The sequence below is a fragment of the Sebastes umbrosus genome, chromosome 9 (assembly GCF_015220745.1).
Source record: "Sebastes umbrosus isolate fSebUmb1 chromosome 9, fSebUmb1.pri, whole genome shotgun sequence".
Taxonomy (NCBI): Eukaryota; Metazoa; Chordata; class Actinopteri; order Perciformes; family Sebastidae; genus Sebastes; species Sebastes umbrosus.
Window position 1 is genome coordinate 29,228,991 of NC_051277.1, and position 27,597 is coordinate 29,256,587.

General features: G+C 43.3%; 1 protein-coding gene and 1 long non-coding RNA gene across 4 annotated transcripts; one reads left to right on the forward strand and one right to left on the reverse strand.

The window, feature by feature from the left end:
• Positions 1–299: 299 nt before the first annotated feature.
• Positions 300–22,630, forward strand: LOC119494799. Its single transcript, XR_005208300.1, has 3 exons — positions 300–398; positions 4,529–4,530; positions 22,620–22,630. It is a non-coding gene; the product is annotated as an uncharacterized LOC119494799 (long non-coding RNA).
• pcdh18b (protocadherin 18b) lies at positions 16,510–27,597 on the reverse strand. Of its 3 annotated transcripts, none has more exons than XM_037780935.1 (4): positions 24,727–27,597; positions 24,174–24,229; positions 23,634–23,803; positions 16,510–17,999 (listed from the first exon to the last, which is right to left on the reverse strand). In XM_037780935.1, the coding sequence occupies exons 1-4, from the start codon at positions 27,226–27,228 to the stop codon at positions 17,044–17,046; spliced, it is 3,684 nt and encodes a 1,227-aa protein (XP_037636863.1). In that variant the 5' UTR covers positions 27,229–27,597; the 3' UTR covers positions 16,510–17,043. The 3 variants fall into 3 exon arrangements, with proteins under 3 accessions (XP_037636863.1, XP_037636865.1, XP_037636862.1); XM_037780937.1 differs by having other exon boundaries at positions 23,688–23,803; positions 24,174–24,262; XM_037780934.1 differs by having other exon boundaries at positions 24,174–24,262.

Below are 27,597 nucleotides of genomic sequence, written 5' to 3' on the forward strand. Positions count from 1 at the left end.
TTAACATGAAACCTTCATGCTTCCTTCATGTCATGATGTAATGTGTACACACACACACACACACACACACACACATCCAAATAAGAAACCAAGGTATAACAACATGGGCCTCTTCAGGACAGCCGACGTACTGTACTTTAGAAAAAAGGTACAACCAATTGAATAAATGATGATCTTTAAAAATTACCTCTACAACTCTTTAATAAGTCACTTATAGAGGGTTTATGAACTGCAAATTGTTAATAAATAATTTACTAAATCTTTATAGATTATAAGCCATTAAATGGCGGGTCCATTATTATTATTAGTATTTAGGTTTTTATATCATTCTGTAGCTTCCCAGTGGTGTTCCTCATGTATTAAAATCCGAACATTAAAATTTTGGTCGGAGCATGTATGTAAAATACTATTTTCCCAAGAATTTCTAAAAACGTGTTCCATCATGACCTGACATAGGTTTCTGCATGATGACGCTGCTAAATACACAGTATATATATACATCCTTATAGCAGTGTATTAATGCCACATACAGTGACTTCACCTAGTAACTTTTTCCAGAGCTTTTGACTCCAGAGCGTCCTTCATGTCCGTCAAAGACATCCTGTCTGTGTACTCTTGAGTATTCTGGTTCATGTATAGTGCACAGCCTTCTTTGAGTATTCCAGTAAGAAGGCTATGGGATACAGACAAAGGCTGCTTAAAACAATTGGAAAGTGAACACGTTTTCCAGTTTAGAGTATTTTATCACAGATATGTGTTCCCAAAGTCAAGAATGAACCTCAATGCTCAACTGTTAGGCCAAAGTGGACGGAAGGCCCTGAGACAAGCTAGAAAGTGAACAGTGAATGTAGGATTTTATCACAGATAACAGTTTATTGTATCCAATCATCAAGATCATCAAGAAGTGAAAGTCTGTATTATTTAGGCATTGTTGGACAACCTATAACAGAACATCCTTTGTAGTTTGTTCAGTTTGTCTGCACTGATGGATTTAAGTGGATCTTACTAGGAGCTCTTCTGCCAGTTCAGCATGTTGAGAGAGCTGTCTGACTGGTGTTCAGTGTAACAAACCAATGATTTTAACTATTTAGTGCAGTTTTACCTAATCGTGTCTCACGTTGACCTAACTGCAATTATTCCTATTACTTAACTGTAGTGGAAATAGAGAAGGGTGATGGAAAAGGAGGGCAGCATGGCGAGGAGCAGCATGGTGCGAAGCAGCATGGCGTGGAGCAGCGTGGGCTCTGCATCGCCCTGTTTCTTCACACTTGTTTCTGCTCGCCTCTCTGATGCTTTCAGTCACGGTGCTGAATGCTAGCTGAGTCGGCTAAACTACTTGTGAACCAGACGCTGGTCTTTTACTCTGTTGCTGTCCAGTTTGATCAATAAGTTGAGACAACCTTAAGGAAAGGCATTCTGCAGTGGATTAGAATTGCAGCACTGAACTATGATCACTTTTCACTTGAACGGTAACTTCTTTCTTTTTCAACCTGGACCCTATTTTCACATGTTTTTGTGGAGGAAAAAAAAATGTTGTTCTTTAGTTTAGCTCAAGCCGTTTTTTTTGTGTCCAAGTCTCTTTGTGAAATGTGAATGTCGGTATACTCTGGCTCAAATAAATACGGGCGGCCATCAAATTCAAAGACGTCATCCACATTGTCTAAATCAGCTAAATATTGTTCAGCCATGACATTGAAAATCTTTTAGATAACGCTAAGCAAAATGTTGGATGTATTCCACTAATCCACTGTTGTCTTCCGGCAACACATCACAAGATTTCAGAATGTGACTTCTCTTTGAGCGAGACTCTCTCATAATGTCAGACACTTATAATAACAATCAGAGCCTGTCATGGCAAAAACAAGCACTTTTAGTGGAAGTAAATGACGGTGCCAGCTTACCCCGACAGATCACATACAGCCCATGAGCAGCTGCCGTCTACAACGCTCTCCCTCAATACTGGACCAATTTCAAAAATCGTCATCACTATTAGTCAGTTAGACACATAAGGATGGGTAAATAGGTTCCAGGTTGAAAAATACCCAGGTCACCCTCCTCTGAGACCCGCGAACCCGACCGACTTTACGGTCTTTCAGAGAGTGTAGCAGTTTCAGTTTTAGAGCCAGAGAGAAGCTACAGATATCACATTAAACTAGAAAGCATAAGGAATCCATGGGTATCAACCATTCTAGCTTGTCAGGAAGGAGGCTAAATAATGATCCAAAGTTGGGCTAAATTTTGGCGAGGAAAAACTGGCATTGCCATTTTCAACCTCTGACCCCTATTCTAAAATGGTGTATTTGAATATTTCTGCATACTGGGGTCCCTAAACAGTCTTGAATTACATAAATTGGGTATCACTGTAAAGCTGAGACTCTTGTGGATCCAATGAGCCCAACTGTATCCATGTGTGATGATGTTAGTCCCCATTTCATTGTAGTGAGACCATTTTTTTTAAACTTGACCTCACTGTATAAAATGACCTGTGGTGACCTCTAGGATAATCACAGCCTCGCTTTCTTTTATCCATGCTTTTATCTGCTTGGTTTTATTTGTTTGTTTTGTCCCTTTTTTTTCTTCTTCCTGCTTTGTCCTTGCTTTCTTTGCTCACTCCTGCTTTAGGCTGGCCCCAGACCCGTAGGAGCTTGTTGGTCTGTTGCAGGTCAGATCCCCCCTCTAGAACAGACAGCACCCACCGCTACAGGAGGTGCAACTTTCTACTTGACCATGACCATCTTGACTCACCATGCTGTACCATAATGGTGTCAATGGTGTATTTCAGTTTATATTAATCATACATGGTGCATATTCCAAAATTAATTTGTGCTTAAATTACCAAAAATAATGAATTATTACTAACCAATACATACTTGGGGGGGCTGCATAGCTGGCTCATCCGACTCTGAGTATACTAGTGGCTGAAAAACAAGCAAATGACTTGGTTACCTGGTAAAATTACTACCTAATTTTAAAAGCCCTAAATATGATAATAAAGTCTTTGTAAAAGTCTTTCATATTTGGATTAGACTAACTAACACATACTCTTTATTCCTGTGGTAACTTTTACACTTTTTTATTAAGTGCTGTGCCAGAAGTTCAACCTGTGAGTGAGGTTGATCCGGAGCAGAGAAGGTGCGTAACCGGTATCCCACAGTTGAACTCATTTATGCATTGCTGTTGGTGTAAAAAGGGGAAAACTACAACAGATGTGCGCAGCAATCTGCTGAGGCTTTGGAAACGGGAAGAGAAATCCAATTTAAGCGTGTATACCGGAGATGCATTTTAACACCAGGTGTAAATGTAATCCAGCTAAATCAGAGCCGAGACACACGCCAGATATGAGACACATGCTGGTGCCAGTTGGAGAGGAGGCCAGAGTTGGAGGAAGGGGGGATATCGAAGGGATCATATCCATCCTTTTGTTATCCGCCGCTGATCCATCCGCTGCTTTAGTCAGAGAGCTGGCAGCCACATCCACAGGGAAGGAAGTGAGCGGAGACTGAGGGAGGGCTCCTGAGGAAAAGGAAGAGCTCCACCTAGTGGTGGGAAAATATGTAATTAATGCAAAAACAGTGAGAGAGAGACAGAGGAAGAGGGTGACCACACACTCTTGCCATATAATGGCTGTGGCACAAACAAAACATGAAATACAAAGACTCCTTTTAATGCAGAAATAAAGAAATCTGTGAAAGTGCAAACCTTTGCTCTCAACACATGCACAGAGACACGCCACATTTTCTCCAACGCCCTCTTTTCCCCTCTCTCTGTGCTTTTAAATAGCAACCACTTGTTCATCATATCACCGGGGTCAACACCTGCTTTCTTTCTACACAAACACATTCCAGCACACACACACACACACTTTCATATCACCCTCGTCACACAGCAATGATGCTGTGCTTGGCCTGATGACAAACATATCTGTATTAATATGGGAGGCAGCTTTGTTAGCTGATTAATTTATCAGCGGTGGTTTGCGTCTCTCTGGCAGGCAGACGTGTTTGTTTGGTGTCAGGTGCTGTTGATGCAATGCTGCGTGAAGAAACGTATGCCGCGTGGCAGGTTATGGTGCGGAGATAGTTTGCCAAGTCGGATGTTACTGTATCTTCTTATAAGGGGTCTTCTTGGCAAGTGTGACGCTGTGACTCAGGTGTGAGATATGTTAGTGTATACACACACACACACACACATACATGCACACACAATGTGAAGCAGATCAGTCACGCTGCTCCTCAGCTCCTGCTGGTGTTGAAGCTGCACTGTGGCCAACAGCAGCTCTGATTATGTGAGACTGGGAGAATACTGAACAGGGTGTATGTGGAAAAGGGCATGTATGTGTATGTTCTGCACTTTAAGGGTCAGTTCACCCAAATTGCAAAAAAAATGGTATGCAGTAGACATTATAATATATTTTTTTCTGCAATATATCGTGCAGCCCTACTATCTAGCCATGCACATTTTTTTTTTTAGATTTGAGGAACAGGTTTGAGATATCTGCCCCCACTCTAATGCAAACAGTTTTCATCAGTAGTATCTCTTTCAGTTGTACTGGTTCTCAAGAGGTCTGTGAGTTTTCAGAGTAACTGAGCAGGACTGTATCAAGTAACCAAGCCTCCAGGAAGAGCGCCAGTCGTTGATGCCAATTTTCGTGCCGGCTAAACGGCGGTACTACAACGTCCATGTCCGTCACGTGATGCCATTGGGTCCAAAAATACTTTTTTCCCCATAGACTTACATTGCGAAAGAGACGTCTGTAACTCATCGGATATTTTTTTTTAGGTAAATGAACTACCCAGTATGAACACTTGAATAGCCCTTTTTTAAATCATTAGATCCTAAAAGTTGTAAAATGCACTAATAGTTGAATCCAGAGTTATTTTCCTTCCTCCGTTCATGTGAATGAGCCCCAGACCGAGGCTGGAGCGAGGGATGGGAGGCGAAGTTAAAGGAAATGCTACTGCGTCTGCTCTATGGGCCCAGTGGATGAGGAAGATCGCCGGATGATCCGGGTACTTTATCTCTCAGCAGTCAAGCCATTTTGGCTTCATGCGCCACTGAGCAACTCTCATAGGAATGAACGGGAGCTCGCCTCCAACACTTTATCCAGTTCTCTTTATACATCCATGGTCCTGACACATACATTTAGCCAAAGTTCAACTGACAGCCCCCTTCAAGGGCCATGGGAATTGTGAGTCTTGTCCGTCGGGTTGTTGTTGTAGAGCCACAAATTGCACAGAGACAGGGGTCAGGGAGGAGGGATGGGTCAACTAGTGGACTTTGCACAGGAGACCACTGATCATTTCCTGTTTCCTACAAACAGTCAACATTAGTTTATTTTAACCATGGCCCAACCTTATTTTTGTAACCAAGAAGGTTCTTCCAACATTAACAAAGATCTTTCCCTGACCAAATACTTTTTGTGCCAAATCAAACCTTAACCAGAGGTACATAATCAAATAAACAGTTATGCTTTTAATAAAGTGATTTGTTATGATTTTGAAAGGCACTGACAAACAGAGCTGTAGAGAGATTTTGAACTGTTGGCCTCCACCCACACCTCCTTCACCAGTGTTGCTAGATAAAGAGGCGAAAGTGATGGAGACATGAATACATTTCAGCACAACCATGCTTTTTTAAAAATGGAAAAGTTTTTTATTTTTTTTCCAGTTGAGATCTAAACATCTAAACCCCTAAAGGCTCAGACACACCAAGCCAACATCAAAGAACTGGCGGCGATGAAGGCTGACTGTTGCGTCGCCTTACTTCGCCTTCGTTTTTGACTACAAGTTGCATTTGAACACACTGGAAAGACTCCAGCTGACGGACAGTTAGCACGTACGTTCTGCGCCTGCGTGAGGAGAAATAACTCTCCACACCAGCAGGTGGCGGTAGTCTGTATTCGTCATTTAAAAAGGGAAACCGGAGGACCGAGGACGGCGGATATACAGATCGTTGTTATGATACGTACATGAAGCAAAGCAGCGTTTGCCGACCATTTTCACAGCACTCTCACTCACCACTTAGCTTCATTCCAGATGGCCATGTTGCTGTGGAAATATCTGTGTATTGGAATGATCAGATGAGATGAAGACGAAAAATGAGAAGTTCCTTCTGTGTTTTTCCTCGTTGGCTTGCTTTTCTCTCTTCCGTTTCTCTTCTCGTGCACTGATTCGCTTAAGCTGAAAGGCCAATCAGAGTGATTTCTTTCACCAACGGCTGCGCCGCCGATTGAACATGCTCAAATGGCCGAAAAGTCTCAGAAACGGGCAGTCTAGAGCCGAGGGTGCGGGACACACTGCAAAAACTAAACCATTTTGGTTCACTCTCAGCCCTCTCATCAACCTGGTTTGCTGCTCAGCAGCAAACAGCAGACAGACACAGTTAGACACTAGCTGGTGAACACAGTGGAGCATTCAGCAGCTAAAGAGACATATACTCTCAGGAATTGGTGGAGACCAGGGCGGCACAGTGGTACAGGGGTTAGCACTGTCGCCTCTCAGCAAGAGGGTCGGAGGTTCAAACTGCGGCCCTTCTGTGTGGAATTTGCATGTTCTCCCCGTGTTAGCATGGGTTTTCTCCGGGTTCTCCGGCTTCCTCCCACAGTCCAAAGACATGCAGGTTAGGTTAATTGTTGACTCTAAATTGCCCGTAGGTGTGAATGTGAGTGTGAATGTTTGTCTGTCTCTATGTGTCAGCCCAGTGATAGTCTGGCGACCTGTCCAGGGTGTACCCCACCCCCCGCAACCCTGAACAGGATAAGCAGTTACAGATAATGGATGGTGGAGACCAAAACAGAGCTCATAGAATGAATACTGAATATTGGACTTGCATTAATCAGGTGGACACAAACAGAAATCAATTAAGGTAGCTTTAAAAGAGTGCTCCACTGATTTTGAATTGCAGTATAACTGTCAGATTCAGGATGTTTAACAGTGTAAAAAAAAAAAAAAAAAACAATCAAAATTGATACAGCAGAACCAGAGTGTCTTTTTGATTCCACAGATTATTCTTCCTTGTCAAAACCTGACTACTGCATAACCCACAATGCACCTCGGCCGCCGAGATTCAGCGGAGATTCAGGTGTGTTAAGCTGGTGCGTAATGTAGCCTCGAGCTGCTGGGTTCAAGCAAAATGAGCAGCGGGCTACAGAGGTCCAACACCACACCCCCAGACGGTTTGTCTTTATCAAACTTGTAGTCTTCTCTAGACACTAAATACTTCATACAACCTTTTTTACATATGCAGTACTCGCCAACACCTGGACAAAGATATTCACAGGTGAATCCCTTTTTTTCATGTGATATTTTTAGGAAGGTAGAATTTTTTTTTTTTTTTTATTTTCTAAATTATTATAATTACTGTTGATGTTTGACTGGCTATTGCAGAAAACCACCCACAAGACTGACGTGTCCTTCAAGGCTTGTTTTTTTAAAAAACCTCTCTCACACACACACGCCATACATCTTGCAACCCCCTGCACACTTCCATCAGCTTTGTATGTCCGACATGCACTCTCTCTCAAACACACATACACACACACAGAAACAGTGATATCAGGCTAATCTGCTGTGGTGCAGCCCCAGTGTGTCCACAGATAGTAGCCAGCAACCCAGCAAGGTGTTTACTGCCATATACAGGGAGATAACACTGGTTTAGTGAGCCCTAACACACACACAAACACACGCACACACACACACACACACACACACACACAGTCTCACAGACACTCTGGTGCATCAAAGCAGATACAGAACACATACTCATATGTGTCTACGCACTCACACACACACACACACACACACACACAACATTACAGAAAATGTGTTACACAAAACAATCGAGAAATCAAAAATGCTAACACTCAAACTGGAGAGCACAAAAAGATAGAGACATTCACACACAAATACAAACACACACACACACGGCAGCTATTGTTCAGCTGATGGTCCATTATCTAACCACTGCCAGTCCTTGTCATCAGTGTGTGTGTGTGTGTGTGTGTGTGTGTGTGTGTGTCTATTTGTGGACAGCACACCTCCCACTGTGGCTATAAGCTTTCTGTCACACTACAGTGCTGCTACATTTACTCCACACACACACACACACATAAATGCACTTATACACAAAAACAGCTTGCGGCCATAAACCAAGTGAAAAACATCTTCTGGTATTGCTTGGATGAAAACAAGAGCGTATTGTCTTGACAACAAAGCCGTATTGCTTTGTGAGAGGTGGAAACCAAAAACAAAGTGATGAAATGGTAAAATGTCTCCTGTAGGTGTCTCAACAGTGTATGGTTACCAGCTTTTTACTCACATTATGATGTGCCAACTAGAAACAAAGTTGTTACAGTAACTTAGCAGTCAAGAGGTGTGTCAGATCTGTCACTTCTCTGCAACAGTAGTATAGTGGATACATGTGTCCAAACAAGGCACCACATAGGCCTACAGTGCTCTATACTGAAGACATTGTGCTGAAGAAAAGTACTTACACTGAGATCTGTGGATTATCCTGACAATTTTTGAGTGTGGAGGTTCCTTCTTGACCCTGACGACATATAAAAAACAACTATTTGCTATGTAAAAATATAGTGGAGTAATGTCTACCTGAGCAGAGAATGAAGTCACCCTCCCTCTGTGTGTGTCGTAATCCAAGCTTCTCCATGCTTTTAATGACATAGCCGAGCCGGCTGAGCGTGCATGTTAGTACATGAGCGTGCCCCACTGGCCAGCTCATGGCCATCGCTCTGCACTGCACATTATATGGCGGTTACAGCTGATAACGCCATCCTGAACAATGGCGTTGTCACAGAAGCATAGTGCCCACCCTCCGGTTCCCCCTCAGGTAAACACTGTTATCTGCCAGCAATGTTGACATTGTTTGCACTGTTAGCACCGTTAGCCCCGTTAGCTGCTGTCGCCGGCTCAGCTGTCACCATGTTGAGAGACGTGTGGAGGCAGTATATATGCTCTGAATTTCGTATTGAGCACCTTTAATCCATTGCTGTGTTTGGTGCTATATTAGCCCCAGATTGGGTACATTTTGAACCAGTGGTTTTAAGTGTGTAGGGACTCTTTCTTTTGCTAATTTTGAGCATTTTCAGAGTTGAGGAAATGAGTGGGTTTTTGAAGCAATGAAGGGTAAATCAGATATTTTTATGTTGTTGCATTCTGCTTGTTTTAATTTAATGCAAGATATATGAGGCGGGCTAGAGTGGATTTAATGAGATATACTGTAGCTGGTTTGCCGGGTAGTAGTGGAGAGACTGATTTTATAACATATATATTTTTTTATTTTTCCAGTTGAAGCGTGATATGACGGAATTCAGTGACTGAAACCATTTTAACGGAATCATTGAGTCATTGAGGGGCAGATAAATTAATTTTGCGTTCCATGTTTGCGGCATGAATTCATTTTATTTTATGGTTTTGTCGGATGGCACAAGCAAGGGGTCCAATGAAAATGGCAAAAGCAGAGGAGAGAGTGGGCATCCCTGTCTGGTGCCCCTGTGCAGTGTGAAACTTTGTGATGTGATCCCATTAGTGGAAACAATGGCTGTGGGTGTGTTGTAAAGTGTTTTTATCAAGTGAATAAACAACTCTCCAAAACCGAGCTTTTGTAGAACTGTGAAAAGGAAAATCCACTTAACTGTATCAAATGCTTTCTCTGAATCTATTGCAACTACAATCCTCTTTACCTTGTTGTGTTGTGAAATGATGATTAAATTTAAGAGTCCTCTGATGTCGTTAGGTATAACAGAAATGTCTTCCCCCTGATGAAGACGGTTTGGTCATTATGGATTATGGAGGGAAGTATTGTTTTTAACCGGGATGCGGGTGCCTTGGAGATGATTTTAATGTCTGTGTTGACTAATGATATGAGGCAACAAGGCGCTGCAGTAACTAGAGAAAAGTGTTGGTTCCTTATCTGGTTTTAATAAGACTTTTATAGCAGCAGTGTTTATGCATCAGCATAATTTGGAAAAGTGCAATAACCACTTAAAAAGATACATATAGGAGCTTTAAGAAAGAACAAACTTCCCGTTAACGGTCTGACAAACTGAAAAACATTGAGAATATACTTAATTATAATCATAATATAATAATCAAATCAAATTTAGGAAGGAGGCTGCACAGGCAGTGGTCAGCACTGTTGCCTCACAGCAAGAGGGTTGCAGTTTTGAATCCAGCTTGGGGCCATTCTGTGTGGCGTTTGCATGTTCTTCCCGTGTGAGCGTGGGTTTTCCAAAGACAGGTTAGGTTAATTGTTGACTCTAAATGTCCCATAGGTGTGAAAGTGAGCGTGAATGGTTGTCTGTCTCTATGTGTCAGCCCTGTGATAGTCAGGCGACCTGTCCAGGGTGTACCCCGCCTTCGCCCAATGTCAGCTGGGATCGGCTTCAGAACCCCTGCTCTACAACAGTTCTCATCCCAACTCATCACATACTGCGGCTTTGTCACTTTCCTTGGCCTCACTTTATTTTTGGTGTCAGAACCACGGTAGTTAAGCTTAAGGTTTTGGGCAGAATCTAAGATAGATTGCATGTCTTTTATTCTGGAGTTAAGTGTAACGAGCAGATCAGCTTTTAGGTTAATGGACTGAAAAACACTGACCTCAGTTTCAGCTGTGAGCAGATCGTCCATGTCTGTGGCAGTCTGCTTTTTTTCCTTTTGTCCGTGTTTGTTTTGTCGTCTGAGGGTGTCTCTGGATGTATCCGTCATGTTGCACTGTAGGTAGTAGTGATCGATAGAGTTTTCCAGGTCCATGATCCACTTTGTCAATGAACAGGTCCAGGAGTGTGACAACAACAGTTTGTGTGGTTTTGGTCTTTGCAGTGCTGTTTGTCGTGTTGATAGTAGCCAATGAGCGAGCAGTAGTAGGTTGCCAAGATGAATCTCCTCCTGTTGTCTCGCTACGTCTCACCTAGCAGATTCATTCTCCACATCAGGAGGACACGTCCAATCCTCACCCAGGAGGCGGTGCTGCATGAATCCGATTCAAGACACTGGTACTTGCCTATTGTGCTGTGAATGGCTTCGACTCATCCTAACAACCAGGACATGGTTAAACCATACACTCCAGCCCATCCACTACACTCTGCTGCTGCCAATCGCAGCATGATTCTTGCACTTTTTGGGGTTGAAATTACGCAATTGAATGCACTTATTGTAAGTCGCTTTGTATAAAGGAGTTTCCAAAACGAGTGTTTCAGCATCTCAACAAGATGAATGTCTTTAATCAATCAGATGGCTGCTGCTGCTGTCTGTTGTTGAGACAATCAATACACAACTGATAATAGCAACATACTGTTAACACCCATGATACATTATGCACACGCACTCTGAATGTCACTGCATTATATCTCACATTCTGCATAAACATAAACTCTGTCGCTGACACACACGTCAACACATCTCAAACATACACACACACACTGTGTATCAGTGTATCCATGACAATAGCAACAGTGGTGGCTTCATTCCTGCTGTCACTGAGAGGATCTGTATGGACGAGATAAGTAAAAGTGTGTTTGTGTGTGTGTGTGTGTGTGTGTGTGTGTGTTCTGAACAAGGGCCGAACTGCATTACAGCTCTGTAATGTCTCTCTCCTCTCTCACACACAGTCTCAGTTTTTTTCTCTCTCTCTTCTCTATCTTCCTCTAATTCTCTCTTTCCACCTCAATACCTCCCTCTCTCTCTTTCACTGATGCTCACTCTCTGTCCTTTGCTTCAGCAGAGATCCTCAGATTGCAGAGACAGACAGAGTCACTGAAAGAAGAAAAATAAGTGTGAGAAGAATCACATTCATTGTAGCAATTGTTTTCTTTCTATTTTTTTTCTCCACACATTTCAAGCATCAACAGCGTCACACTACTACTCAACTGTTGACCATCACCGTCATCAGTTTGGCAGACAATGGAGCTTAGATTTCATGACTTTCTAAGTCATGTCCATCATCCCCCAGACTTCTGGCTTTTGTTAGGAGTACACTGGAAAGGAAAGGAGCCTATCATTTTGCTTTTGATTGAAGATGTTGGACTCCTTTTCTGAAGCCCTGTTGGATCCTACTACAAACTTCCTTACGTTCTCCATCTTCTGGTGATTTTCTCGTTGTTACTCCTCAGGACTTGGTGTTCCTCTTTCCGAAGAGAAAAACCTCAGGGCATTGCACCTCCATAGAGTGTTTAAGGATCAAGCTGGACTCTTTCCAGACTCTTTTTTACGCTGCAACAAGACCCGCTCTTTCTCACTGAAACAGGGAGAATAGCCACTCGATTCTGGTTTCACAAGCATTTTCACAGTCATCTGCATTTCTGGCATATCTTCTGAACACTATTCCAGCCATTCTTTTCACATCGGCGCTGCTTTCACAGCAGCTAGACTGGGCATAAAAATCAAACCATTAGGTCACTGGTCATCTCAGGTACACCGCTCCTACTCCTGCAACAATCTTAACAATTACCGCTGAGTTCAGGCTCACGTCAGCCTCAATTAAATGTGTCTGTTTTGGAACCCCGAAATCGGCTCGTTTGACTCCAGAGACGGATCACCCACACTGAGCGTCCTCCTTCCCGGCCTTCAATACATCTGTCCCAGACCAGCCAAAAACGGATGACTTCCTCCCCCACGTTCATACCCTTCTTCACATCCAATCATCCATCCTCAATATCCTGTACTTCCTCATTTTATTTAACCTTTAAAAAATACAGTATTATGGTGTGGTCCTTGCTAGTGAGTACTTATTTCTCTACTTTCTTGTGAGATGAGCCAGGTGCAGGCCTGTGCACAATCGATCATCGGTGATCCCTACACATTGTATGTCAGTTGAATCTCTTTGATCCCGACTCATGGCGACATCAGGCTGACATCAGCAACACTAATTTCATGAGATCAAGGCTGCAATTTTTAGAGCCAGGCGCTGTAGTTGCATACCGTAGCACATTTCATTATTTAAGTGTTATATAAGTACAGTCTGATTATGCCTGACATTCTGTCAAGGAAACTTCAATATCGTCTTTCTGCTTCCCCTCTGACCATGGATATGGGGACATTTTGACTATGAATGAATGAATTGATGTTTTAAATTTATCTGTTTCAGGATTTCAAGGGGCTTTGAGGTGGATGTAAAATAACTTAATAAATATGAAGATTGAAGAGCAGTCTAAACATACATTAGTTACTGATATATGGCCAGCCTATCACACAACATCATTTAAGCAAGATGTAATGGTGGTTGAGTAAACGTAAAAAGAAATTGGTTTTGTTATTTGTCCAGTGTGAGCACTGCAGGTCACACCTTTACATACCACGGCAAACCTGCTTTGAATTAGTATGTAGAATGAAACTATGACACAGTTTCATTGATATTCACTGATGCACACAATAACCGGAGGTGTGTTAAATCACCATTATTGTTTTTTTATTTACACCACTGAAATAACAATGCAGGACAATGAAGCTGTTCAGATATGTTGATGATATGGCTTTAGTTGGTCTGTTCCACAAGAATGACAATAGCAATCGTTTTTGAACAGGTATCTAAGCTGGAAGAATGGTGTGAATTTAGCACCCTGCTGATCAGTATTGACAAAACAAAGGGAGTCCTTTTAAATCACATGGATCCATTACCATCTCTTCAGTCTGTTCAAATTGTTAACAGATAAAAGAGACTATTTATTATCATGGAGTTAGAGTCAGAATGTATATATATTTATATATATACATATATATATATATGATAAATAATGAGTCCTTACCCCAAGTGAAGGAGTTCAAGTACCTCGGGGTCTTGTTCGCGAGTGAGGGGACTATGGAATGTGAGATTGGCTGGAGAATCGGGGCAGCGGGGCGGTATTGCATTCGCTTTACCGCACCGTTGTGACGAAAAAAGAAAGCTGAGCCGGAAGGCAAAGCTCTCGATCTACCGGTCAATCTTCGTTCTCACCTATGGTTGTACAAGCGGCCGAAATGGGTTTCCTCAGGAGGGTGGCTGGCGTCTCCCTTAGAGATAGGGTGAGAAGCTCAGTCTTCCGTGAGGGACTCGGAGTAGAGACGCTGCTCCTTTGCGTTGAAAGGAGCCAGCTGAGGTGGTTCGGGCATCTAGTAAGGATGCCCCGTGGATGCCTCCCTAGGGAGGTGTTCCAGGCACGACCAGCTGGGAGGAGGCCGCGGGGAAGACCCAGGACTAGGTGGAGAGATTATATATCCACACTGGCCTGGGAGCACCTCAGGATCCCCCAGTCAGAGCTGGTTAATGTGGCCCGGGAAAAGGAAGTTTGGGGTCCCCTGCTGGAGCTGTTGCCCCCACAACCCGACCCCGCATAAGCGGTTGAAGATGAGTGATGAGCAATATATATAGTATGGTTGTCAAAGTTAAAGCAATAATGATAATAATAATGATAATAATGATAACAAGTTAAATAAACTACCCTTTATTGTCCCAGTAGGACAGGAAAATTGCCTTTGTCTCACCAATAAAGACTATAAAAATAATACAATAAAGACATGGGAATATTTTAATGTTGTTGGTGCAGTATATTAATTACAAATGGTAAAAAGGAGGGAAACAGGTGAATGGGGCCTGCAAGGAAAATCAAGCATGTGCTCATCTGCTGATGATCAGCAAACATGGGACATTACTGTCCATCACAATGAATAATAATAATAATAATAATAATAATAAACTTTATTGATATAGCATATTTAAATACAGTATTTATATATATATATATATATATATATATAGCACTTTATAACTGTTAACTGGTTTTAAAGATGCTGTATGAAGTTATAAACCAATAAAGATTATTATTATTATTATTATTATTAAGAATTATAAAAGAATGAAGAATGAGTTTTTCATTTTCTGATTTTGATCCGCTGTGATGGACAGTAATGTTGATCCTCAGCAGGTGAGCGTGTGCTTGTTTTTCCTTGCAGGCCATTCAGCTGTGTCCCTTACAGCTGCAGGGTGCTGGTTTGTCCTCCAGGGGGCTCTGTCTGGTTGTCTGCTCTTGCTCCTCTCTAGTTCCATGTCAGGGTTGGTGCTGCTAGTAGTCAGTAGTAATAATGTGGTGGTAAAAGCTGGGTGATGGAGTCATTGGTTTACAGTGCACATGCTGAACCTCTAGGTGTCACCCATTATCTAGTTGTTAAGGCAACAGAGGAGGGAGGCGTCTCCATCAAATCCAACCCCCTCCATGAAACTCTCTTTTCTCTCTCCACAGCAGCTATTTCCATCTGCTTCCACAGCAAATTTTCTCCCATCAGCCACCACACATCCAAGTTTGATCCTTTTGTTTAGTGAATTGAAGTGGCTCTGAGATTGCTGACAGAATGCAGAGCCTGTCTGTGTTTCTTCTGGGCTGAGGCAACAATCCCGGCTGTATCAAGTCATTTAGTGTTTGTGGAAATGCCTCAAAGCTTCCTCATACGAGCAGGAGTGCCGTCGCACAAATTGCAAACACTGACAGGAAGCCAAATTAGCTGATGCGAAGATGAAGACTCGTGATGGCTTTAGTGAAGGGTAAACCTGTCTGGATTGTTTATCCACAGTGTTTTCATAGACTTTACAATATTTTTATAAGCTTCATGAGTTTATAGAGGACATCACAAAATTTCGCACTCCACCAGATGATTTTCAATAAACAAGAGATGGGCTGCAGATAATGACTATTCTCATCCGTTCAGTTAATTGAATTCACTATTTATTAGTCTATCAAATGTAAAAAAAAAAAAAAAAAAAAAATTAAAAATAGCCTTTTACAAGTTCCCAGAGTCTGATGTGACATCATCAAATTTCCTTTTTTTTTGTTTGACCAATAGTCCAAAACCCACAGGTATTCACTTTATACTAGTATAAAACAAAGAAAAGCAGCAAATCCTGATATTTGAGAAGCCAGAACCAGACAATGTTTCACATTTTTTAAATGTTTTCATAAATCACCAAAACAATTAACTGATTATCTAAAATATCAGTTAATTGCCTGTTGCCCAAGAAAGTTAATGAATTAGAGCCCTATACCCAACATGTTGTATTCATTAGTAATGCATTGAAATGGCTTACATGGATTTTTTACCTAATATATTGTGTATTATTTGACTTCTTACTTCAATGAGATTGTAAGCAGTAGGTGAAAGCACCATTTTTAATGATGTGTTTACCAGAGATGTGCACATAAGTATCTCAGAAAGAAGTCATTCAACATCATTAAAGCATGAAAAAATGACTAATCGACTGAAGAAATCTTAGTCAACTAAGACCAAAACAACCGATAAGTCGACTAATCAACTGAGAGGGGGCAGCCATAATTCTAACCTCCATTTCCACAAGGCAAACCATGAAGACCCACTTCAACTCCTTTCAGAGTGAAGTTTTGTTCATGTGAGATGATACATACGGAATGGTTATATAGTTTAGTTAGTTATATTCTTGGTTATACAATGCATGAAATACTATTGAACCTCCTAGTACCATAACAAACCTCAAATATAAACCACAGAAATCTGATTAATATTTGTGTATTATTTTTATTTGGGTACCTTCCCCACAATAATCCACAAAGACACGTGTCCATTAATTCATTAATATATTCATGTATACATATCATAGTGACAAATAAAAAAGAATCACAATACAAAAGACAATTTAAATATGTAGAATGTCGATCGCATGTCAAAGTCTTGATTCAATATACTCAACATGCATTCAAAATATAAAAATAGACTTTTATGTTTAAGTTTATATACACTTTTTTATAAATATAAGTATACAAATGTATTTTTAAAATACAAAGATAAATACAGTCACATAGTGTACATTATGTACCAAACCAGCAATTACAAACATTATTTTTTTGGATATTTAGCATTCACAAAACACAATTATTACATTAGAAATGCAACTTTAACGACAATTGCAGGTCTTGATTTTTGCCTTTTTTTCTGTCCTTCTTTTGCCACCCATAGTTCCTCACTTTAATTATGAAGTAAAGGAAGCAGTCCGTGGGTGGTGAATAAATAAAGAGGATAACAAACAGGAAGTCTAGCTCTGCCGGACATCCTGTAACAGTTTGTTGATCTCGGCCACCAGCTCGCTGGCGTCCACCAGCTCGTGTCGGCTGTCGCTGCGTTTGCCCTGAAGGTGGCTGAGCACAGAGTCAAAATCGTCCTCCTCGTAGTTCTCTGGGATCTCCTCCATGGCTGGCAGCCACTTGGAGGAGGGCCCGGGGAGCGCCACCGGCACTGGCACCGGGGCCGGGGATTGCTGCACCAGAGTGGGGCTGACCAGCGCCGTGAGAAGGGGGCTGCTGTGGGGTTTTGGGGCATGGCCGCTGTTCTGGGGGCTGTTTTTGGGCGCCTGCGAGCCCTTGTGGCTGCTGCTCTGCGAGCTGAGCTTGGTGCTGGGTTTCAGGGTGTGGTAGCTGCCACCCTGGTGGTGGCCAGATGGGCCGATGCTGCTGCCAGGGTTTTGGAAGTGGGTGTTGGCTGCCCAGGCTGCCACGCCCTGCTGGTGGACGGAGGGGTTGGGCTTGCCGGGCAGATGGCCCCTCCTGCGATCTAAAGATCCAGTCATGGGCACACCCACCCCGCTGAGACTAGTCCCCTTCTGGTTCTCGTTGACCTGGACGTACGAGTCCAGACCCTGGGGTAGCAACCGCTGGAACACGCTGCTCATCTCTGACAGCAACGACGTGGTCCCACACAAGTCTTCATCTCTGGCCTCGCCCCCACCGCACCCTCCCTCCTCATCCTCTCCACCGTCCTCACCGCCCAGGTCCTTGCCGAAGGTGGAGAAGCTCTGGTTCCGGGCGGGGCCGGCGTCGGTGCAGGGCTGCGGGGTCTTTTCCTGGGAGAGGTCGGTGGTTTGGCGGGCTTCTTCCCCAGGGATGTAGAGGTTGCTGCGGTAGTCGGAGGACGAGGCCGGGGAGGCCAGGGGCGGCATCCAGCACTGATCTGAGTGACCCAGGACACGACACTCCTCTGTGCAGAGCCTCATAGCTGGAAAGAAAGACAGAAATACTCATAAGTAATCAGGAATACAGTGAAAAGCACACAATCCTCACATTTGAGAACAGAGAACCAGAGAATATTTGTCATGTTTGGTTGATTAAACAACCAAAACAATTAACTGCCTGATTGTTTCAGCTGTATTTACACTAGATTCATTCATTAGGAAATTAGGCTGCACTGAGGTTGGTTTATTAATTGTATATGCATTGCATTGTGCCATGCAGGTGCATGTATGCAATTGATTGTACACAAGATTATAAGTAAAGAATGTAACAAGTGCAAGTAATTGGTCATAAATCCTAAAAAGGTGGGAATCTATGGACTAGTGTTGCTTTTCAGTAAAAACAGTGGAAATTTTCCAACCACTTTAACCACTAAAAAAGCCTTTAAAAACCCCATAAATGATCTTTAAAACGCATCGTCAATGAAAACAAGGCTGCTTTTCTTATGAAGTTGACATTTCAAAACATACAGTACATATATCATGTACAATATATGTAATAAAGTGAGCACACACAGTAAAGTGTTTATACAGATGTACCTTGCAGATAATACTTTCATTATAGCTTTAGTTTTCCATGTTGGAACAAAACAACCATGAATTCGATTGCAAAATCAAAGCGATGCAAAGATGATTCCTGTCAGTTGAGTCTTTTTTTTCCATCCAGCTAATATTTGCCTGCCTCTCCTCAGGTGTTTTTTGCTGCACTGTCTCTGGAAACACGGTAGAAATCTGCCCTAATTAGTCTGAAAGGCTCTCTGCAGGAGCACTGCCTGCTACAGTACCTTCCAATGTATTTACCACAGAGAGACAATTCAGCGAGGCCGATCAATGCCTATTACCCATTCAAAATAACTCCTCCTCTAAAAGCCTTGCATTTTTCCCTTTCAAGTCGCTCTTTTCAATATTAAATCTTCAAATAGAAAATCTCTGAAGAATAAATTAGACAAATCAAATATGCCAACTTGAAGCCTTCATTAAGGGAGTGCAGCGCTTTTCAGTTGTGCCATTGAGGGACTTCATTATCCCCTCATTAACATGAAAGGAACATTTATAATACATCTTAGAGCAGATGAAAAGTGCATTTGGGTGCACTGAAAGGGAAAAAACAGTGCGGGGGCAGCAGCAGATTGGGTGCCCTGCTGATGAAAGGGTAAAAATGATAGATTTAACCCAGCTGATTTGTGTGTAAAACTGAAAAAAAAAAGAACACGTCAGGCAAACATTAAGTGAAAGCCTGCCTGTCTGGCTGACTGTAATGTCAATTCAGCTGACTTACTGACTGATTTACTTGCCAATAAATTATCAGACTAGTTTCATTCAGAACTACAGACCACAGGGCCAATAATGTCTTTTAGCTTTTTTTGTAATATCGGAACACAAATTCTACTTTTATCCCTGATAAGAAGGGGATGCTATCCACTGAGCAGGGGAGAACCCAAGGTGTGCTGGCAGTAAGATTTAGACTAAACTGACGACTACAATGTGGGGGACATATTTAAAGGGACATTACAACAAATTAGGATTGTATTTCTGTAATGTTGGAGCAGTTGTGGCAGACAGATTAAAACAAGAATGGTCAAATTCGAAGCAGCAAAGGCTGAGATATCCTGAGTTTTAGTTTGGTGTTCCAAAAGCACCGGATACTACACTTCCCATAATGCAACTCAATAGCATCTTTTGTTAGATACTCCTTGCTCACAGCTTTCATACTCCATGCACTCAGTTTTTGACAAAGGTTTTAAGTCCTCAAAAGCCGTAAACCGACTTTGACATATACAATTGGTGGAGTGCTCATTTAACCCTTTTTTAAGGGAAATAATAAGTACATGTACATGTTCTACATGCCTTCTTTCACTCCTGCCTGTATGTGACAACGCTGCTTACTCCTCATTCATTATGCAAAAAAGAATGGGGTCAGATCTCGACAGTGAGGATATTTTTAATCAGCGTGTCATAGACAAACTGTTCTCAGCGCTCTGACTCCTGTGTCTGCGGATGAGAGGCCCACTTCTATCTGTAAGACTGACGACGGACCTTAGACCGCTGAGACTTTGTATATTTGTTGGCCTTAAAAAATGTCCTCGATTTCAAGTTTGATGCTATTTTGTCTTTAAATACCGAGTGCAGTGGGTTTGTCAAGGGTTTTTCAGCCCGGGTCCAATACTGCTGGGCTATACAGAGCTCAGGTTTGAAAAAGAAATTGTGCAACATTTTGGGGAAATAAAGCTAATTCACTTTATTTTCAAGAGCAATCAGAAGATTGATATCAATCCCATGTCAGTGTTTGTTAGTATGGATTTTGAGTGGTTAGCCTAGTTTAGCATTCAGATGTCTGGGCTCTGTCTAAAATGACTATAGTCTAGTCTAAAAGTTGTTCCCTAATTAGCATGTTATAGCTTGTTTGTTTGATCAGAGAGAAATGTAAAAACAACAATCTGAGTTTATTTAGGGGGGAGATTATCATTCTTAATAAATGACTTTTTATGTATTTGGCCAGTATTTCTGGTCATAGCATGGGTCGACGGTCAGTGAGCACAGTTTTTGGTTTGGGTCTCTCTGTCTAAATACACAGAGTGGTATAGATCTTCTCATCTCTCTCTCAGAAAGAAAGCAAACGTGTATTTGCTAAGTTGTTTTTTACACTATTGCAGTGCATAAAAACAAAGGCAGAATAAGGAGCAGAAAGATTATTTCTTTTAATCCTCCTGTTTTATAGAATGCCATGTTTTCCTAAAGGGTTCTTTAAGCATTTGAGAATGAGCTTTGCAAAGTTTCAACCCTGGAGGCACATCCCCTAGTAATATACTGTACACAATCTTCTGCATCTCGATGGGGCTACAAACAAAGAATCTCTACCTCATTCTTCCCTTGAGCAGGGAGGGCTACCGTATCCAGCCATAATAACAGGGCACCGACTAAACGCTGCTCGAAATCGTCCATGCTGCAGTGGACACGGGGGCGGGAGGCGGTAGTGAACATACAGAAGGAGAAAGGTGAGCTTTGAGATGTAATTACGCTCTTCAGGGCTTAATCACGAGCGCAACTCGGCGCCGACTCCATAGCAACTATTCGTCACATGGCAATTAAATGCCTCCTTTTCATCAGAGGAGCGCGAGGGCTTCGGTTTTGGACGGCTGAAAGTGAAGGCTCGAATGTGGGGAAAAGGGAGAGTGACTAACGAGCAGAGCTATGAAGGAAGGGAGGGGGAGGAGGTGTTGGTGATGAGATTGTCTGCCCGTCTGGGTCGACTTTAATTGGGATGTAGCTCAAATGCAGTGTCGAGTGATGGCTGTGTGGGAAGCTGGCGGGAAAAAGAAGCGGGAGCTCTGGGAGGAGAGGGATGGCGTGATAAAAGAAGCTGCGGCAGCTTGCAACCTGTGTGACGTTAGCGAAGACAGCCGGAGAGGCAGAGAGGGATTTTGGAGAGTGTTTGCTAGGAAGGTAGAATATTTTGAAGTCAGTAGGGTCAATCAATGTTCAACAAGTCTTCAAAGTTCTTCCTTGTTAACTCAACTGTGGAGAGGAGGGAAACTCCATGCAGTGTGACAGTATAGGGAGACGAGATGGGTGGCTGTAAAAGGAGGATCAGTTGAGCTATCTGGAGAGATATCTCAACAACTTAGTGACAGTGAGGTGAAACTCGTACGTTCAGTATCATTCACGGACCTCCAAGGCCAATGCACATGCACTTGTAATGCAGAACAAAGAAGGCATGCCGCAATAGGTAAAACAGTGTTTTGCTTCCAGGCAGAGGATGAATAGAATGAGGTATGGCACTTGCTATGTGTTGATCCGGGGTTTCTCGACCTGTTGTGGCCCTGTTTATGGGTCACAAAACTCTCATAGTCCAAGCAATAGAGTTGTCTCTTGGTACATTGCATCCTATCGCTTTCTGTTTTCAAGAGTACGGAGGGAGTTCCTCAAGTAATTCTACATAAATTAATAGATAGGTTCAGTTTTGTTCAAGTCTGTCTTAATACATTACTAATTTGCCCATAGGTACATTGAGTAATCGGTTACTGGGGCTCAGATGTGATCACTTCCAAGCTTGACTCTACTGTAAATGATGTGGGACAAAATCCATTGTATTTTGTACAAGACCCCCCTCTTTATGTCCAGGGACCAGTGGGCTACCTCCAAGTCTGAAAATTCAAGCCAATGTGGATGTGCCTTAAACCTGCATTCTTTCTAATATCCAGCAGGGGGCAACTCCTCTGGTTGTATAGAAGTCTGTGAGAAAATGAGCCTACTTCTCACTTGATTTATTACCTCAGTAAACATTGTAAACATGAGTTTATGGTCTCAATCTCTAGTTTCAAGTCTTCTTCAATACAGTGAGATGTTCATTTAGTAAATTACGGTCCAATTTAGAGTCAAATAGACCATAAAGCAGGGGATGCTTTAGGGTGGGGCTACCTTGTGATTGACAGGTCGCTACCACGGCGTCGTCTAGTCTGGGTGTTGTCCGTGTTTTCGTCTTATAACTTTAACTCTTCCAAAGTGTGATTTCAGTTCATGAAAGTTAATTATAACCTTTTTGCCACCCTCTCTCGAGTCTGGTTGCAAAAAACAAGATGGCAAAAAAAAAAAATGTCAAACTTGAGGCATCAGAATGGCAGTCCACAAACCAATGTGTGATGTCATGGTGACGACGTCCACTTCTTATACACAGTCTATGCCAGGGACACTGAAACTCTACTATTACCGTCTCAAAAGGCTGTACCTTTAGTAGATAGCCACTTGATTTGTGCAAAGTCTCATATAAGCTTGAATTGAACACTGGAATGCCTTTTCACAGAATGGGGACTGTGGATTTTGTCGCCTGTCACTTACGTTTAGGTCCAGTATGGATTATAGGAGGAATGATTGGAGCAACCAATAACTCTTTCATTGTAGCCTATATCATGTGGGCATTGTATTATTAAGATAGTGTGGAGCAGATCTATACATATCCTTTAAGATTTATGATTCAAAACTATGTATGTGATCCCTTTATTAAAAATATATTGAAGACATCAATATGTCAGTCTAAGAAGGGTTGCTACTCCAAGTTTGAGACATATTTGAAAAAGAAATTGTGTTTATTGACTGTGTAAGTGAAATGGATTGAATAGTTGATTTCACTGAACATATACTGTATTTCACATAAATTGTAAATCTGGACGATTAGTTGATTACTCGATTTGTCAATCAACAGAAAATCAATCGGCAGGATTCTCTTTTCTCCATCTTACATGAAACTAAAGTGGATATGTTTGGGTTTGTAACTGTCAGAGACGTCACCATGGGATCTGTAAACTCGTCAGGGCATTTTCACTAGTTTCTGACATTCATAATCCATTAATTAATTATTTGACAATGTATTCATCAGATTAACCAATAACGAAACAAATTGCCTTTCAATTTTTGCTCAAATTTTTCCTGTTAAATGTTGTGGATACATATTTGTTTGGGGAAACCGATAGTACAACGTGAGGATTTAATCAACTGATGCATTGTAAAAACTGATGAAAGACTGAACTTTGGATTCTGATCTAGATGCTAAGACAGGAAGGGTAATGATGGGATATGAAAGGAGGGTTGTGGGGTGTGGTGGATGGGGTGGCCAGGGGGTGTACCTGCATGCGTTCTGTGCTGGCCATCAGGGGCATATATCTCAGTAAAGCCCTCACCAAGGAGCCTATCCATGGGTGACTCCCTGCCAGGCTCGTAGTCGCTGTCCCCTGCCTCACTGTCTCCGCGGCCGCTGTCCTTCAGACTGAACTTGTCCATCTCGTTCAGGGCATATCTGCACAGAGAGAGAGACAGGCAGAGGGATTTGATACATTCCTCAGAGAACACTGGCTAGTCAGTGACAATAATATCATCAAATAGTGAAGGGAAAGCCATGCTACTGATGGATAATACGGAGCACGGAGAGGCAGAGAGCGCTCTGCAGAAGAGGTTTTACATAAAATTATGCAAATGTGAAGTTATTGAGCATACAGTTTGACACTAAACCAAAAAGCTACTGGATATGGAGTTATGTGAAAGCACTGACAACAGACAAAATCCTGTGGACATGATATTATAGAGGTGCACAATATAGTATTTTTACCTTACTTCTGTCAATGTCTGACAATAAAGGCTTCGAACGCATCATGTTGTGTGTGCATTACCTGTAGCTCCTGGTGTATTTGTTGCCTCTGAAGCTTGGTCGTGGCTGGTACTGGCCCTGATGGAGCATGGACAGAAGCTGTGAGACTTGCTACAATCCCAAGAGAAACAAAAAACGGACAAAAAAAAAGAAAAAAGACAAAAATAAAAGGAAAAAATGAAGAGGGGAAAATGAATGGACTCAAACAAGCAAGGCCACAAGACAATGTTGATGGTGGTGGGGGGGGGGGGCATTGTGGATAAGGGTGGGGTAATGCAGGACATTGTGACTTGCTCCTGAATGTGATGGTCAACGAAAACATGACACAAAGAGCTGAAGGTAACAGAATATGGGAGCAATTGACAAAGTCAGAACAAATACTGAATATATAACAAAAACATAGTGCAAAGTATATGATTTTGGATAAAAAATATCTTTTGGTTTTAACAGATGCCTAATCAATTCTTAATACACATAAAGCTGTATGTTTATGCTGCCTTTAGTACAGACAACAGTCATGACATAGTATCTAAAGAGAATGCACTAAAAGCATGAAAGAAGCTCCATTGTCTTACCTCTACAGGGGGTGTGGCGTGGGCCAGCTCTAGGGCAAAGTTCTCCGGCACATGATTGGAGGAGATGGTGACCAGGCTGTTGAGGGACTGGCGGCTATGATGGCTCTGCCTGCTCCCCAGGGTGCCCCTATCAGGTGTAGGGGAGGCTGAGGGGGAGCGTGGGTGGGCCCTTATGGGCAAAGTCCCGTTGACGGTCGGTACCAGGGTGATATCCGCCTTGTGGATCTGCCTGGCGGGCTTCTTGGGGTGGTTCTGGTAGCTGTTCTCCGCCACTCGGCAGTTGTAATTGTGCCTGGGGTCTTTCTTCTCACGGCTGCATCGGGCAGTGGCGAACATCACCATGACGATGAGCAGCAGAGCGCAAACGGCCCCCAGGGAGATGATGACGATGAGGGAGAGATCCAGCGGGGCCTGGCTGGAGCCGGTGGGGTAGAGAGGGGGGAGGATGTCCATATTCTCCTGCAGGGAGAGCCTGAAGAGGGCCCCTGTGGACAGCCGAATGGTGCCCCTGTCCTGCACTTCCACCCTGATCTCCATCACGTCCCTTGGAGCCTGCTCCAGGCTGGCATTGGTTCTGAGCTCACATCGCCGAGCGTCCATCACAAACAGCCCGTCCTCGTTGCCGCCAACAATGGCGCAGCTCACCTCTCCGTTGGTGCCGGCATCGCGGTCTGTGACTTTGAGCGCGGTGATCAGCTGCCCAGGTGATGCATACTTCCACACCGGCAGCTCGGCGGTGTGATTCCGGAGGGAGGGGGAGTGGATGATTGGCGGGTTGTCATTTTCATCCAGAACTGTCAGTAGGACAGTGGTGTTGGTTGATAGCACGGGGTTTCCTCCGTCACGTGCCTGAATGGTGAAGGCGATCCGGCTGACGTCTTCGTGGTCAAAGCTGCGTAAGGCGTAGATTGCCCCATTGGAAGGGTCAATGGTGACGTAGGTGGAGATGGGGCTCCCCTGAACAAGAGCGTCCATGATGGTGTAGGTGACCTGGCCATTTGTGCCCAGATCGGGATCTGAGGCCACCACGGTCATCAGGTAGGCTCCCGGAGAGTTGTTCTCCGATTTGAAGACCTCGTAGCGGCTCTTTTCGAAACTTGGAGGATTGTCGTTCTCATCCAGCACCTGGACGGTGAAGTGTTTGATGGTGGAGAGACTGGGGGAGCCCTTGTCCTCAGCTATGACCGTCAGACTGTACTCTGACCTCTTCTCCCTGTCCAGCGAGACATTGGTGAGGATCATGTAGTTCTTCTCATAGGTCTTCTGGAGTCTGAAGTGGCCGTGGCCGTGCAACCTGCACACCACCTCGCCATTGAGCCCGCCGTCGCTGTCGTCAACACGAACCAGAGCTATGAAGGTGTCCACTGGGGCACCCTCTGAGATGTACGCCACTTCCTCTTTGCCAGGCGTCATCAGGTTGATGTTGATCTCTGGTTTGTTGTCATTTACATCCACCACTTTCACCACTATCTTGCAAAGCCCGGGAATGGAATTTGGGCCCAAGTCCTGAGCCTGAACATCCAGCTCATAGGAAGCAGTGCTTTCATAGTCCACTTTCTTAATAAGAGTAATGTGGCCATTTTCTGGGTTTATCTTAAATGTTTCCAAGATCTTTGGCGAGACATGGCTGCTGAAAGAGTAGACTATTTTCCCATTAGTGCCCTCGTCTGGATCTGTGGCGTTTAAATCAATGATTAGAGTCCCTAGGGGAGAGTTTTCCAGCAAATTGATAATATAAGCCTGCTCGTCAAAGGCTGGGCTGTTGTCGTTGGAATCCGAGATGCTGATCTTGAGTAAAGTGGAGCCAGACTTCGGAGGTACACCGTTATCCGATGCAGTGAGCTGCAGCTGGTAGCTGGACTGCACCTCCCTGTCCAAGTCCCTCATCACCACCAGCTCTGCGTACTTGGCCCCGTCCGTCCTGGTCCTTATATCGATCTTAAAGAAGTTATTGGGTGTTAGGGAATATGTGTGCAGGGAGTTTTCCCCGACGTCCGCATCCATGGCTCCGTCCAGAGGGATGCGCGTACCCACGGACGCGCTCTCCGAGATCTCGATGGGCACGATGGCGCGGGAGAAGTGCGGGGAGTTGTCGTTGATGTCCAGGATTTCCACCTCCACGTGAAACAGCTGCAGGTACTCCGTCGGCAGCGTGACGACATCGAATTCAATCGAACAGTTCGAATTTTTCTCACAAAGCTTCTCGCGGTCGATTTTGGTGCCGATGCTGATCTCTCCGTCCTCCTCTCGGACGGACAGGAACGGAGTGCTGCCTCGTTGCATAGCTCGGAACCGAAAGGTCAGGGAACTGGGTAGTTTGGATAAAACCCCGGCGACATCATCCTTTAACCGAGCGATGACCGTGCCCACTTTCTGCTCCTCGTAAACTTTGTATTTCAAAGTCTTACCGGTGGCGCCGCGCGTAACTGCAACCAAAAGCAGGAGTTTGAATAGTGCTGAAGAGAAAATAGTTCCTTTGGTTTGGACCATTTTTGCCCTCATCTTCTGTGAAGCACTCTGTGGCGATTACTTCCACAGAGGGGAAAAAATTGGAGGGGGGGGGGATCTTCTCAGACGTCTGGCATGTTAAATCCTCCTCTGCTGCTGCTGCTGCTCACTGTCGCCAAAAGAAACTCAGCCAAAATAGAGAATACAAATAAATAAATAAGATAAATATATTAGTAAATTGTCCGTCTTCTTTTGGAAAAGAGTAGCACCCAAAAAGAAAACAGTTGCGACCTCTTTGTAGACAGAATCTGTTGCATATATCGACATATGTCCGTCGCCTCGTGTGTGTGTGTGCGCTCCAGCGGATGAGTGAGAGTGGATGAAAAGACGCAGCTTTCTCTCAGTCTGTGTGTGAGAGTGAAT